Source organism: Sparus aurata, chromosome 18, assembly GCF_900880675.1.
Source record: "Sparus aurata chromosome 18, fSpaAur1.1, whole genome shotgun sequence".
Lineage (NCBI taxonomy): Eukaryota > Metazoa > Chordata > Actinopteri > Spariformes > Sparidae > Sparus > Sparus aurata.
The window spans coordinates 21746490-21759555 of NC_044204.1; the positions used below are offsets into that span (position 1 = coordinate 21746490).

General features: G+C 42.2%; 3 protein-coding genes across 4 annotated transcripts; all 3 read right to left on the reverse strand.

Annotated features, from left to right (window-relative positions):
- Positions 1–1726: 1726 nt before the first annotated feature.
- tmsb1 (thymosin beta 1) lies at positions 1727–4886 on the reverse strand. The gene is made up of 3 exons (XM_030395577.1): positions 4568–4886; positions 3051–3162; positions 1727–2160 (listed from the first exon to the last, which is right to left on the reverse strand). The coding sequence occupies exons 2-3, from the start codon at positions 3148–3150 to the stop codon at positions 2117–2119; spliced, it is 144 nt and encodes a 47-aa protein (XP_030251437.1). The 5' UTR covers positions 3151–3162; positions 4568–4886; the 3' UTR covers positions 1727–2116.
- Positions 4887–5045: 159 nt separating this feature from the next.
- LOC115568364 (solute carrier family 25 member 53-like) lies at positions 5046–8199 on the reverse strand. The gene is made up of 2 exons (XM_030395587.1): positions 7941–8199; positions 5046–7436 (listed from the first exon to the last, which is right to left on the reverse strand). The coding sequence occupies exon 2, from the start codon at positions 7415–7417 to the stop codon at positions 6542–6544; it is 876 nt and encodes a 291-aa protein (XP_030251447.1). The 5' UTR covers positions 7418–7436; positions 7941–8199; the 3' UTR covers positions 5046–6541.
- Positions 8200–8934: 735 nt separating this feature from the next.
- Positions 8935–13046, reverse strand: prps1b (phosphoribosyl pyrophosphate synthetase 1B). Of its 2 annotated transcripts, none has more exons than XM_030395585.1 (7): positions 12720–13046; positions 12091–12280; positions 11327–11425; positions 10935–11059; positions 10564–10737; positions 10208–10367; positions 8935–10064 (listed from the first exon to the last, which is right to left on the reverse strand). In XM_030395585.1, exons 1-7 carry the CDS (start codon positions 12839–12841, stop codon positions 9972–9974), a joined length of 963 nt encoding a protein of 320 aa, XP_030251445.1. In that variant the 5' UTR covers positions 12842–13046; the 3' UTR covers positions 8935–9971. The 2 variants fall into 2 exon arrangements, with proteins under 2 accessions (XP_030251445.1, XP_030251446.1); XM_030395586.1 differs by having other exon boundaries at positions 12097–12280; positions 12720–13045.
- Between the last annotated feature and the right edge of the window lie 20 nt (positions 13047–13066).

A 13066-nucleotide genomic window follows, 5' to 3' on the forward strand; every position in this document is an offset into this window, starting at 1 on the left:
AACACAGAGTCCAATAAAAGCCCAGGTGGAACAGTTAATAAGCAGTATGCACTACCACTGCATGAATCACATTTATACATTTTGGTAATAGGGATTGACTTTAAGAAGACTGAGGTTGGATCCTTGTACGTGACTACATCCTTTGTTTTTAGTCGTGTCCTCGTGTGTTCTCTCTCCCCTGGCGCTACATTCTCCAGTCTGTTGTCATAGCGCACAGACAAGCCTGATCCTGAGAGGTCACTGGAATAGAAAACATGCATGCCATCAGTGTTTGCAGATTCTTAAAAACTATCGTGCCCTCGAGAAGCAGTTCATGTTTCATGATCACCTGACAGGCAACAGGAGGGAGACTGTTCACCTGCATAACTTCATGATTTTGGTAAATAACTTCCCACCAACGCCGAGCTCTCAGGTACCTGCATGTTGCCGTATGGCGTGTTTCAACGGGCTCGTTGTGGAAAAAAACAGCCTGCGCTATCTGAAGCAATCTGCACATAGTCTGTGGAAAAAAAGCTCAGCCACTCATCTGTGTCATGCATTTCTATTTCCTCAGTGTGGCTCCAAAATGCACATTCATACTGGAAAGACGCAAGATTCACATCATAAATGTGACAACCCTGCATGTGTAAAGTACATAAGCCATATTTCATGTTGGCAGTGTGGTATGTGCAACACCTGCAGCTAATCCACTCCCTTTTCTTCAGCAGGCTTGGACCTGTTGTAACTGTAGATGGGGGAAGTTTTCACTGGGTGTGGAGGATTCACTCAACCATTTTAATCTCATGGCCCATATACACCAATCAAACAGAAAATTAAAACCACTGACAAGTGAAGTGAATAACATTGATCATCTCCTTTCAATGCAACATTCTGCTGGGAAACCTTGGTTTCCCGGGTCATTCCTGAGTTTTCTGATGTGGCAGGGAGCATAGTCCTGCTGGGGGGGGGCACACCCATCAGGGAGTCCGGGTGCCATGAGGGCCGGGTATTTGGTCTGCAATGATGTTTGGGTGTGTGGTGCATGTTAAGTAACATCCATGTGAACCCCAGTACCCAAAGTTTCTCCAGAAAAAAGCTGCTAGGTGTATGTAGCTCAGAGCAAACTAAACATGCAGGCTTACAAAACAGGGATCACAGTTTTATTACTAAAAAATTAAACTTTGACATCGCAGTAGGCTTTTGAGACATTTCTTCTACTCAGCCATAGCTGCATTAAAAGTCACAGATATTTTGGCACTATTTTTGACAAAAAGCCAACCTTTTCCTATGATAGTGAACACAAAAATGGTCACTCAAGCAGCACAGTTTGTTCCACAGTATACTGAGTAGTGTATATAAAGACAATGACAATAGAGTCTACCTTGAACCCTGTGACCTTAATCGGTTTCTACTTCAAGATTGAATCTTGTCTTTTGTCACATTTTTTGATTTTATGTTAACATGCAGTTTTATGTTTCTGGCATAAGTCTAAAAACTAAATAAATAATAATACATTCTTGTGGTTCTGGAGCTTCATAAACCTCTCCAGCTTAAATCTCAGACACTCCAGTGTACTCAAACTACTCTAACTCCAACATCTGGCCTGAAGCCAGGGGAGGGAAAATGGAAAACATGCTGTAATTTTTTTCATGGTTGACAAATAGTTACATTACATCTTGACCTAATAAAATCTGTTCAAATTCATTTTGAATCAATGAGATGGTTTAGCAAGAAAAAATACACACAATCATTTTCAACACATCCATTTTTATTAAAGCAAAAATATCATCTCATTTGTCATTTTTCCGACATGTCTTGAATGGTACCATTTACAGGCATACTTATGGTGGTATTGACTATGCAGCATGGATTCCGATTAATACAATTATTTATGATTTTCGAAAACCTACACCTGGTCAAATTGTTATCTTGCCCCGATCAGCAGCATGATAAATACATCAGTTGCATTAATTATCTTAGGATTGCGTACAGATCTTTCTCCATAGCATCAGCATTTCCTATCAAAAACGGCAGCGCAGAAAACAGAGGCAGTGGAGGAGATGATGGACAGGATTCCTAATAGGAAGAGCAAGTGACAGGGCAGGACTGAGGGAGAGGAATCACAGCAGGTGCGTTTTTATTGACCTGCCTCTTGCATGGCTTTCTTCTCTTGATCAATTACTGTGGGATCACAAGAGAGACAGATGGAAACAGAGATGAGTTGTTTCTATGAAACTATGATTTTAGCAGTAATGTACAACATGAAACTAAATGTACAATGTGTTGAGGCAAGGGAGTAATGGTTAACTTGTGAAATGAATAAAGATATGATTTCAATAAAATAAATACAATTTAGCACAAACATCATTCATTTAAAATGTGTCTTTTTCTGAACAAGATAATGGTAGATGCAGCAGCATAGTAGCACAGTAACTTAAGAAACTTAAGTATCCATTTCAAAAAAGCAGCTTGAATGGACAACTATTATTTTGCTGTACAATCATGTTTATATGTGTATATTAGCCTTGGCATGCTACAGGTCTGCCAGACTTAGAAAGGCTGAAGTGGCAAAGTGCAGTGAATCTATCATATTTGCGAGCCACTGCTGATGAATTCAACTGTAACTGTTATTTCTTCTTATGAAACTTGCATGTTCTCAATTTTAATGCTTGGAATTCAGGTACAAATTGGACATTGTGCTGAATGATTGTTGAACACAGTCTTCTTTACACGGTAGGAAAGCACGGTAAGCAAAGCCTGAGAAAATTCACAGTCAAAGACTTATAAAAGTCCGACATGCACCAACAGTACCAACTGCTTATGTGCTAATGTCGAGGGGACCTCCCCATTAACACACCATAAAATGAGGAGGAGTTCACAGGTAGATGGGTGTGAACCTGCAGTCAATCTGTACTACAGTGTTTGCAGTTGTCTTTCATAATGACAGGCGGGGAGGAGTTAAACTATGAAGAACAAGCAGCTGGTAAAAAAGAAAAAGGAAACCTGGTGCATGAGAGATTATTTGTTGTTGTTGGTGTTGAGAGCCCACATCTTTTCTCTTAAATACTCACTCTCTTGGGTTGGTTGGGTGTTTTTTTCTTGCGTTGTCGTCTTCCTAAGCTTTTTCTTGTCATAATTTTCCACCTCCTTCAGGTCCGGTTTGTCACCCATTTTGGAATTTTGCTGATGGAGAAGAGCAGAGAAGTGGAGAGCAGAAAATTGTGACTCAAACTGAAACACAGATTTTTACTATAAACAGGGCCTGTGGAAAATGTCAAAACAATGCATGGGAGAGCACCATTATCTGTTCCATCAGTCAAGATGTTGTCTCCAGGACGTGCCCATACAGGTAGAGAAATCAAGCCCCGCCTCAGTTAAGGAAGACAATTCAGGGCTGAACTCCAGAGTTATGCAAGGCAGTCGCAAGAATCAACATGCACCTATGTCACAACCCACCTGCTCACAATGAACAAACGGCGCTTGTGTGGTGTCACGTTATGCTGCACTGTTATTAGAGTTAAACATGCTGCACTTGTACACTGCTTTGCATTTATGTGTGGTTATTAAGGAGGTTAGGGAAATGTGAAACGCACAGCAGGATAATGAAGTGTTTCACTGATGAGGACATAACATTTTGTTTTCCAGGTACATTTACTCATGCAATGTACTTTAAGTACAATTTAGAGGTGCTCGTCCTCGAGTATTTCCATTTTCTGCTACTTTATATTTCTCCTCTACTAATTTAAGGCACTTACAAAACAAACTTTACTACATATATTTGACTACTCAAGTTACGAGTTTCTTTGCTGGTTTAGTTTAACAATGCGTAATGTAACCAGCTACAAACTACCCAGCAGATAGCAGATAAAATATGTAAAGAAGTTCGGCCACTTTCAGGAGTTTCAACATCAAAGTGAAGGACACATTCAGGCAACAATGCTTAGAAAACAATGATATAATGTAATTATTGTGAAATCATCCATTGTACATCATAAATAATCTTAACTTTGGTACATTTTTTGCACTTTTCCTTTTTTTGGTTGCATTTCTTACTTTTGCTTTTTAGTCTTGTGGAAATGTTTGTGTTGGAGAAAAACAACTTTCCTTTTTTTTGGCTGGACAGTTAAGTTATTCTTATCTGATCTGTTCTATGTAAAGATTTGAATGCATAACTAGAACCTGGACCACACCTACAGATCAGACAGCCTGCGTTTTTTTTGTTTTTTTTTGTTGTTTTTTTTAGTAAGGGCTGCACGGTGACAAACGAGTTCAACATCACAGCGAGGACGTGACAGGTAAGCATATCGTCACAGGCCTTGTTTAGGACAGGTCTCCCTCATGAAGTCACGCGTATGGAGACAGTTTGCGCGAAGGGGGAATGCAGCGCTGCCAGGCATCTCCACACACCCCACAAATTAAACAGTGATGTTGGAGTGGCTGGACGGCCCGCAGAAGAAATGTTGCATAACACCTATACGCCTGTGTTAGCCTAAATAGAGATAATTCCTCAACGTTTATTATGTCTGCGTGTCATTAATTTTTTTGAATGCACGAGTAAATAAACAGAGGCGCTTGAGGATCATGTTACCTGGTGCGTCGGCGCGTGGTGTGGAAGTCCTCTGCAGGTGAAGATGCGTCTGTGTAGTCTGGGCAAAGTCAGCGGTTTAAATAGCCCCAACACGCCCTTCTGCACGCCAACATAGACACGGATGCTCCGGCTCTCATTGGCTCCAGCAGTTCAGGAGAAGACTTTCAATTGGACGCGCTGGATGCATGGCCCCGCCCCTTGAAATCTGACAGGCTGCCTCTTGGCCACAGCTGCCCGTTCTTGCCGTGCAGTGTCGCAATAACGACTACTCCCCTCCCTGTACCTGAGAGGAGGAATGCGCGGCCGCTGTGTCCGAACAGATCCCTTTATATCGTGATGTGGATGATTTCATGCTGTTACTTCTCACACAGCGCCGCCCAGTGGACAAGTCGTGGCGTGACATGGTTCGGTTCTTAAATCCATCATGGAGAGCAGGAGATCAGCAAAGAAAGTGATGGACAGCACTCAGAAGCACGACTGATGAGATTAATTTATTAATGCACTTTGAGGGGGAAACAGTGATTTGTGCAATTTAACCATCATACTGTTATTATGTGTTAATCTCACAGGTATATGTTGAGGTTACAGACAGGCAGTTGATATCTTCTTTCACAGTCAGATAACAGTTATTCAATTGGCTACATTGTGAATAACAAGGTTATTTATTACATCTGTTGGTTAACTCTGGTCCTGTCCCACGCACCCTGAGAGGCAGGCTACACCCTGGATGGGGTTAATGTGCAATACAGCGCTATGTAGGCTTACAATTTAGTTTTCATAATCTGCATGTCTACAAACATGCTGAGAACATGCAAAAACTCCAGAACTTTCTTGCTGTGAGGCACTACATCCTTTATCAGCTGTTCCATACCAGATATGCATATGTAATGTTTAAATCAGACATAAAAAGAAATAACACATTGACTATACCTTGAACATGCATCGACCTCTTCCGTGCACTTAAAGGGGAACTCCAATGATTCACTATTGCACTGACATGAAGTCTCCCAAGAGACAGATGATGAAAATCAAGATATCCTGACCTTATTAAGTCCCCTCACTTGGGTCCAGCCCAAAAAAACATGGATTAAACTGTTATTGTTATGTCCTCTATGCCTGGTAAAGAACCATCTTTTACAAAATACATACTCCAATTTTCTATATAGTCTTTATGTTAAAAGTTGTAGAGCACCCCGGTGTGCCCCATGTATAGAACCAAGCAGCAAACAAATCCAATCTGAGAGAAACTCAGAGTTTCAAGTTCCCTGACTCATGTCATTCCCCAATTCTTCCTCCACCACCTTCTGTAATAGCTTCTTTATACCACGTCATTAAAAAGGCAAACAATGGCCAAGAATACTTGAATAAAAGGAAAGCTCCCTTTAAAGCCACAGACGACATTATACAACTGTTTCACAGGCCGAGTAGACTTTCCTTGATGATTAAAATGACATTGAGAAGTAGGCTAAAATTGGTGAAGTTCCCCTTTAAGACAATAAAATTCAAGGCACCGTTGATTCCCTAGCACCTTATTTATATTTGTAATGCACAAACTAGTCTTTGTACTCAATAAATACTTGGTTTATGTCCCTGAAGTGGTGCCTTTCACCTGTATCTTCAGACACAAAATTGGCAGTGTTTGATGGATTTGAACCAGCTGATGGATCATGTTTTTCTTTATCCCCATAATACGGTTAAGCCAGAGTTACCGTAATTAGTAACACCTTTGCTTTTCCCATTATTACAATGTGTCTGCTGTGAGTAAGGCCTTTTGGTTATGGCAACTGCACTAAATGGTGATGAATGTGTGTTGAAACAGAAACTCGGCTGTTCACTGAGAGTTAACGGTGATGACAAACACAAGAGGGCCAAATACAAAATAACAAAAGAAAAAGAAAAATCTATGCTAAATAAACTGGCCGCATGAACAGTTTTCTGGAATAATGTAAATAATAAAACTTTAACAGTATCTCTTCACCCTGAGAGTTTCTGCTGCCTGTCATAGATAGCTGTGGTGATTCCCCACGTGATGCATGATCTCAAAATAACCAGAGAACCTCCTCGGTACAGCAGCGTCACACTCCTCTGCCGAGAACTCCACAGCATCCTCCAGCAAGCAGTGACCCCTTTCACATCCCCTCCCACCTGTGCCTGCATGTTTGCCACCAGCACAGACACTGGGTAGAGAGCCAGGCTGATTGCCATGGAGGTCAGCGTCCCCGAGATGAAGGAGGAGACCACTGGAGAGAGCCCCTGTCCTGCCACCACAGCACACATGGGCCCCTTCAGGCCAAAGTAGAGGGCGCTGCCCACAGCATTGCGGGCCGTGATGGGCAGGAAGGCTCTGTAGTACCCTGACGCCAGCCTCTGTGCATTCAGCCTGACCAGAACACTCTTCAGGGTGGGGAGATGACGGTCGTTTTGGCCATTTTGCAACACATTCTGTACACGCTCGAAGGGGGTGAACACCACAGCTTCAACTAAACCTGCACCAAACCCAGCCAGAGCCGGCTGGGCAGAGGTGACATTCTGGGATGACAGGGAGAGCTGGTGGAGGAGGGTGTCCTGGAGGCCGAAGAGCAGCGTGCCATTCAGGGTCCTCATCACCAATGGTGGGGCCACGCCCCTGTAGAGCTTCACTGGACCCTCTTTGTAGAGCTGTCCCACCGCCTGGAGAACCGGGGTGTTGTGGATCTGTTGACGGAAAACAGTTTTGTAGACGGGGAAAACGACGAGGGTGGGGAGGGTGGAGAGCAGGCTGGAGGTCCCTCCATGCAGATAGCTGTGGAAACGAGCCAAGGGGTCCCTGTGGCCCTCTTCATCTTGTTTATGGTCAGGGCTTCCTGTCATCCTCGAGCTGATTTACAAACTGAAACACAAGTCATTTCAGTGTCAGGACGGTCATACTGAAACTGAAACGAGATGGAACTAAAATGACATGGAATAAACCTACAGCAAAAGACATGTCGAAGGGACAGAAACAGGAAATCTTTCCTGCCACATGCCATCACACTGTACAATAATAACAGCTAAAACTCTGGTCATAACACAAAGTCTCTACGCACTTTGGTTTTATACAATCTGTTCACCGCACCTTATATCTTATCTTGCACTACAATTACTCTGCTTATTTATACACTTTTATACATTTTGTATGTTACTTTTTTCTATTGCTATTTGATATGTCTAGGTTGTTCCTCTTATTTCATTATGTTGTTATTGTCTCTGTGTATAATGCTGCTGCTACGACGGAATTTACCAGCTTGGGATCAATAAATTATATCTATCTATCTATCTATTACACTTCAAAAATTTGAATTATTGCCCGTAAACAGACACAATAGAAGACAAATAAGAGATACAATTTACTTACCAAGAGAGCTGTCGCCAGGCAGAAAAGGGAAAATGCACAGCGCGGTTTATTACTTTGATTTTCCTCCGCTCATTGTTGGAAGCTGAAGTCAGCTCGTGCGTCCATTAGAGGGTTAATTACTGTTCATTGGTCGAGAAACGATGACAACACGTTTTCTACACGAACACAAGACAAACAATCTGTCAAACACCTCGTCCGCCGTTTGTACGAGCATCAAGATCACAGATGCACCGTGCGCTAATCTGCCGGTGCAAGTTATTGTCCCGCCTCTTAGAGAATAACTATTGGTCAAGACGGTCGACGTCATGTGCTCTGTGATTGGTTATTTTGCTTATCAATCATCCAGAAGTGTCTTCTTTGGAAGAAGGGTGTGTTCGGTGAGAAACAACAGGCCTACCTGTCATTTTACAGTACGAGTATCTTTAGTATCTTATCTTTATTATCGTATTATCGATTTTTATTACTTTGCACATTTAAATACAGGTTACGTGTCTAATAACATAAATGTATTTGGATTTTAAATATGTAACTTACTTAATCGTAATTCAGTCTTATTGTCTAAATGCTATTTCAGAGCCATGGATCAAATTGTGGCAGAACTACTGAAACTTTGACTTACCGGCAAAAATGCTGTAGTGAGCCCATGTAATACAGAGCAAATAACTAAACAGCCTCAGTTAAAATACACCCTCAGTGCAGAAATACATATGAATGACATCACCTTATTGGCAGCCTCTACCTCTAGCTTGTGGCTATATCTAGGGGAACAATTATGCTTTGTTCCTGTTCAATAAGTAATTATGATAAAAAAAACGTTATCTGATCACGTTTGTGTGTTACTTCTAAGCCTGTTTTTTGTATTGTATTTTTTTTATTATTTGTACTTGAATGTACCTGCTGCTATGATAAGTGTATTAATCCCAGAAGGGAATACAGACAGCCAGACCAGCCTATGTGTGGTGTATTAATGCAAGAAATAACAGCAAGTGCTAGGTTTAAGATTTTGAGGATATTTATTTTTATTAAGAATGCATCCTCTGATAATTGCCGCATTCACCTATCTGAAAATGTAAAACAAGACGGTTTGGAGTACGCACATAAATGACAAATCCTTCCTCCAGACATACAAAAAGACAAAAATGAAATGAAATAAAATAGCAGGTGAACATTTCTGGCGGAAGCTCCAGCCTGCAGAGACCCCAAACTAAAAACCCTTCTCTATAGAAAGACCTTCAAACAAAATGCAGAACCTTGAAGGGTAACCCCCCGGACACTGGGCAAACCCCACTCAATGAGGGCACCTCAAGAGTTGAAAGAAACATGCTGAAACATCTTCTACAACCTGGTAAGACACGTAACAGAGCTTCATTCGGTGAAAAATTAAAAACAGCTAAGCAGGAGGAAGGGGATGGCGAAGACTAGAGGAAAATTTAGATTAGATAAGAGACTTTACTGACTTTAATAGACTATTGACATTTCAGACTGTTGAGGCACTCTTGGTTGAGTGGAGCTTCAGTGGCACTGTAAACTAGTTCAATACACATTCACTTCATTAATTATAATCTGTCAAATAGAGTGATACAAGAGGAACACACACACACACACAAAAAAAACTTCACTCATCCATTGTAACAAAAGCAATGTAACAGCTTTAAACTTGTCCTGACCAGTGATACCTTCTAGGAGTTGTTGACAGATTGAAATGACCCCTGGAAAGCTTAAATAGTCAAAAGAAACTCTAAGTATATGTTGGGAAAGGGAGGAACAACGTTCACAGTGGATAAACATCTATTTACCCAAGTACAATAAATACGCTGGCCTAACTTGGTAGCTTGTGATTGCTTTGGTGCCCAGCACATGAAGGGGACACTGCTCAAGAGGGAGGGGACATTAGTAACAGACATGACAGTTCATTCTTTTGTTTAATGGTTAGTTAGCAAGATCATTTTGCTAATGGTGTTTGGGTTGGGGGAATTCCCTCTTCTCTTATTTGGTGTAACAGCACTAAGTGGATGTAGCAGACACTATTCGTTACAATGGGACATGGCTGAACAGGTATGACACAGACTCGCCATTGTGAGTTCTACGGATGGCCTCTGCGAGGATCATGGAGATGTCAATAACCTGGAGGAAGAGAGAGAGGGGATGTTGTGAATGTAACTAGACAGGAGGATTTGTTTACCATCAGAAAAATTATGGGGATGTGTTTTTACACTGAATTCCTGTTGCAACCTTACGTATAACTGAGGTGGAAGATGAATCCTGACCTGTATTTTGGGACAATGCTTCATCTTCTCCTCCTGAGGGATTGTATTGGTGACCACAACAGCTTCAAAGCAGGCATTATTGATACGTGAGATGGCTGGGCCAGAGAAGATGCCATGGGTCAATATGGCGTACACCTTGGTGGCACCAGCAGAAATTAGTCTAAAAAAAGGGAGAAAAACAGTATAATTACATAAAATATGACTACATAGATCCTGGCTTTTAAATGTAATTCAGTGTTGACCTCCTTCTAAATTAGTTTGACAGATTCGGTCATCGTAACCACAGTAGCCAGTCTTTTCTTAGGCTGGACAGTTCAAATCTTAAGTACCACAAAAAGGTGGATAAAGGGGCTTACTTGTCAGCAGCATGGCAGATTGTGCCACATGTGTCAGCCATGTCATCAACTAGAATGGCAACCCGATCGGTCACATCTCCGACTAGAACCATGCGATCCACCTCATTTGCCTTTTTCCTCTCCTTGTGAATGAGAGCAAAGTCCACATTCAACCTGTCTGCTATTGAGGTGACCCTGTGAAGGGAAAGTGTAAACAAGTTAGAGCCAGTGTGTATGCCTCAGTAGATAAGCATGTACATGCACCCGCCAAAATAGAGTCTCATCAGAGATAAGCAAAGGAAACACATTTTTAATCTAAAGTAAATTCTGGATGAGATTTGGTGAAGGTAAGCTCAAGGGTAGAACACCTATGGCAAGCTGTACTAGCATACCTCTTGGCTCCTCCTGCATCGGGTGAGACGATAGTGCAGTTCTTCCATTCGGGAATGTTCTCTTTTATCCATTTAAGCACCGCTGGTTCTGCATACAAGTTATCAACAGGGATATCAAAGAATCCCTGGAGAAAGATAATAAATATTAAATTGAGCTGGGTCACAGGAGATAAACATATACTACAGACTGGAAAGACGTTTATTGGAAGGCTAGTATATTTTGTCCTTCTGACATCTATATAAATGTATGACAGCCGGGTTTCTAATGAAGCTTCTCCAAAATCAGGCACTGATGGATTTAGAGAGTAAAACAGAAAGACAGCGGAAGGGACAGATTAATGGCAGGATGGTGAATTCAAACTTCTGTTTATGTCTGCTTTTGAGCTGCTCACCTGTATCTGTGATGCATGCAGGTCCATAGTGATAATATGGTCTGCACCTGACACCGACAGCATGTTGGCCACCAGCTTGGCAGAGATAGGAGCACGGCTCTGCAGTGAAAATAGATCTCTTCAGTCACATGGAATAAGTGAACTGGCAAGCATGGCTCGTTTCTAAAAATAACATTTAACTGAGAGCATAGCCATTTAGTCAAATAATACCAGTCAAATATCACAATCTTTTAGACTCTATAATAGTAATATAAAAACGTTTTCCATTTGACAATTGATCCTTTTAATATTTACTGTATATTCAGATGGGTAATGTCCAAAAATCACCAGTATGTAGCACGATAAAACTAAGCACATAGAGGCAAAAGTTCCAAAATGAATATGTTTGGCCCAACTGCAATATGACTTTTAATATAAGAAAAATACTAAGATTACTATATGTAACAAACTATCCAATGTTGCATCACACAAATTGACAAGTTTAAATCAGGTATTTAAACATGCAAAAACATTCCACTCATGCAATATGATCAAAATGTTGAAATGAAAGTAAATAACAGGCAAACAGCTACTCAAAATCTACAGGGTTGTGACTTGCGGCTGACTCAGCAAAGCCTACAGTGCCGGGGACAGGAAAACAAACAGAGGAGGGAAGTAAAAAATGCTTAGTCGAGCGGTTGTTGATGGACATGGCTGCAGGCTTCTTGTCATGATGCTGGGATGGCAAATGGCATGACAGAAGTAATTAGACAGATATCCCTCACCCCCACCTTGTCCTTCTTGTCTTGCCGGGCGTAGGGGAAGCAGGGGATGACAGCCGTGACCCTGGAGGCAGAGGCGATCTTGCAGGCGTTGATCATGATCAGCAGCTCCATCAAATTGTCATTGATCTCACCACAGCCACTCTGCACGATGTAGACGTCCTCCCCACGTACGCTCTCCCCTATCTCCACGCTGCCAGGGAGGAGAGAGGTGACAAGACAAACACCACTTAGTACCTGAGTTAACACACCATGGAGGCTGGAGGAGATAGATGAGACAGGGTAAACAATGACTCGTGTCAGCGTGTGAAGGGTCACATTAAGGGGGGGAAAGAGCAGCAGGCGGAGTCAGAACATCTCTCAATATCGTATGTGATATATAACATTATCATTTTAATGTGCTGACGCAATGTCGCCTTGTTGCTCAGGGAATTACCAGCCAGGCTTCACAGTTAGCATCTTCAGCCATGCGCGGACTACAAGTTCCTAAAAACCCTGCGCGCCAATTCCATCGTGACACCACGTTTCTAATTAAATACATGTCGCTAGGCTACAACATTTGCGTGCAAGGTAGCTATGCGTCTGACATTACATGTCTTTCAAGGTAACCACGTCAGCTAAAAACAACTCACCATGTTTCTTGGTTGCTGAATTTCTTGGTAACAACCTTCCCCAGCTCGAGCCCCAGGCGGTCAGCTATTTTCTGCGACAGGTCCGGATGTGAGCTACCGCTGAATATTTTGATGTTCGGCATTTTGTTGCGATCCAGGGCGTCTTTCAGTTGAAGGGGGCAGCGGCAGCGAGCTGCTGTCGAGTCTGAGGGGGCGAGGAGTCCGAGACAACAACTGGAAATGAATCAACAGTTGATGAGCTACGCTTGGCGAGCTAAAGTGTGTTCCCTACCTATCCACCATTATGTCCCACACGACGCGTGCCGCTCTTCCTCCCGGGGCGGCGCGCACGCTTTCACTTACGTTCC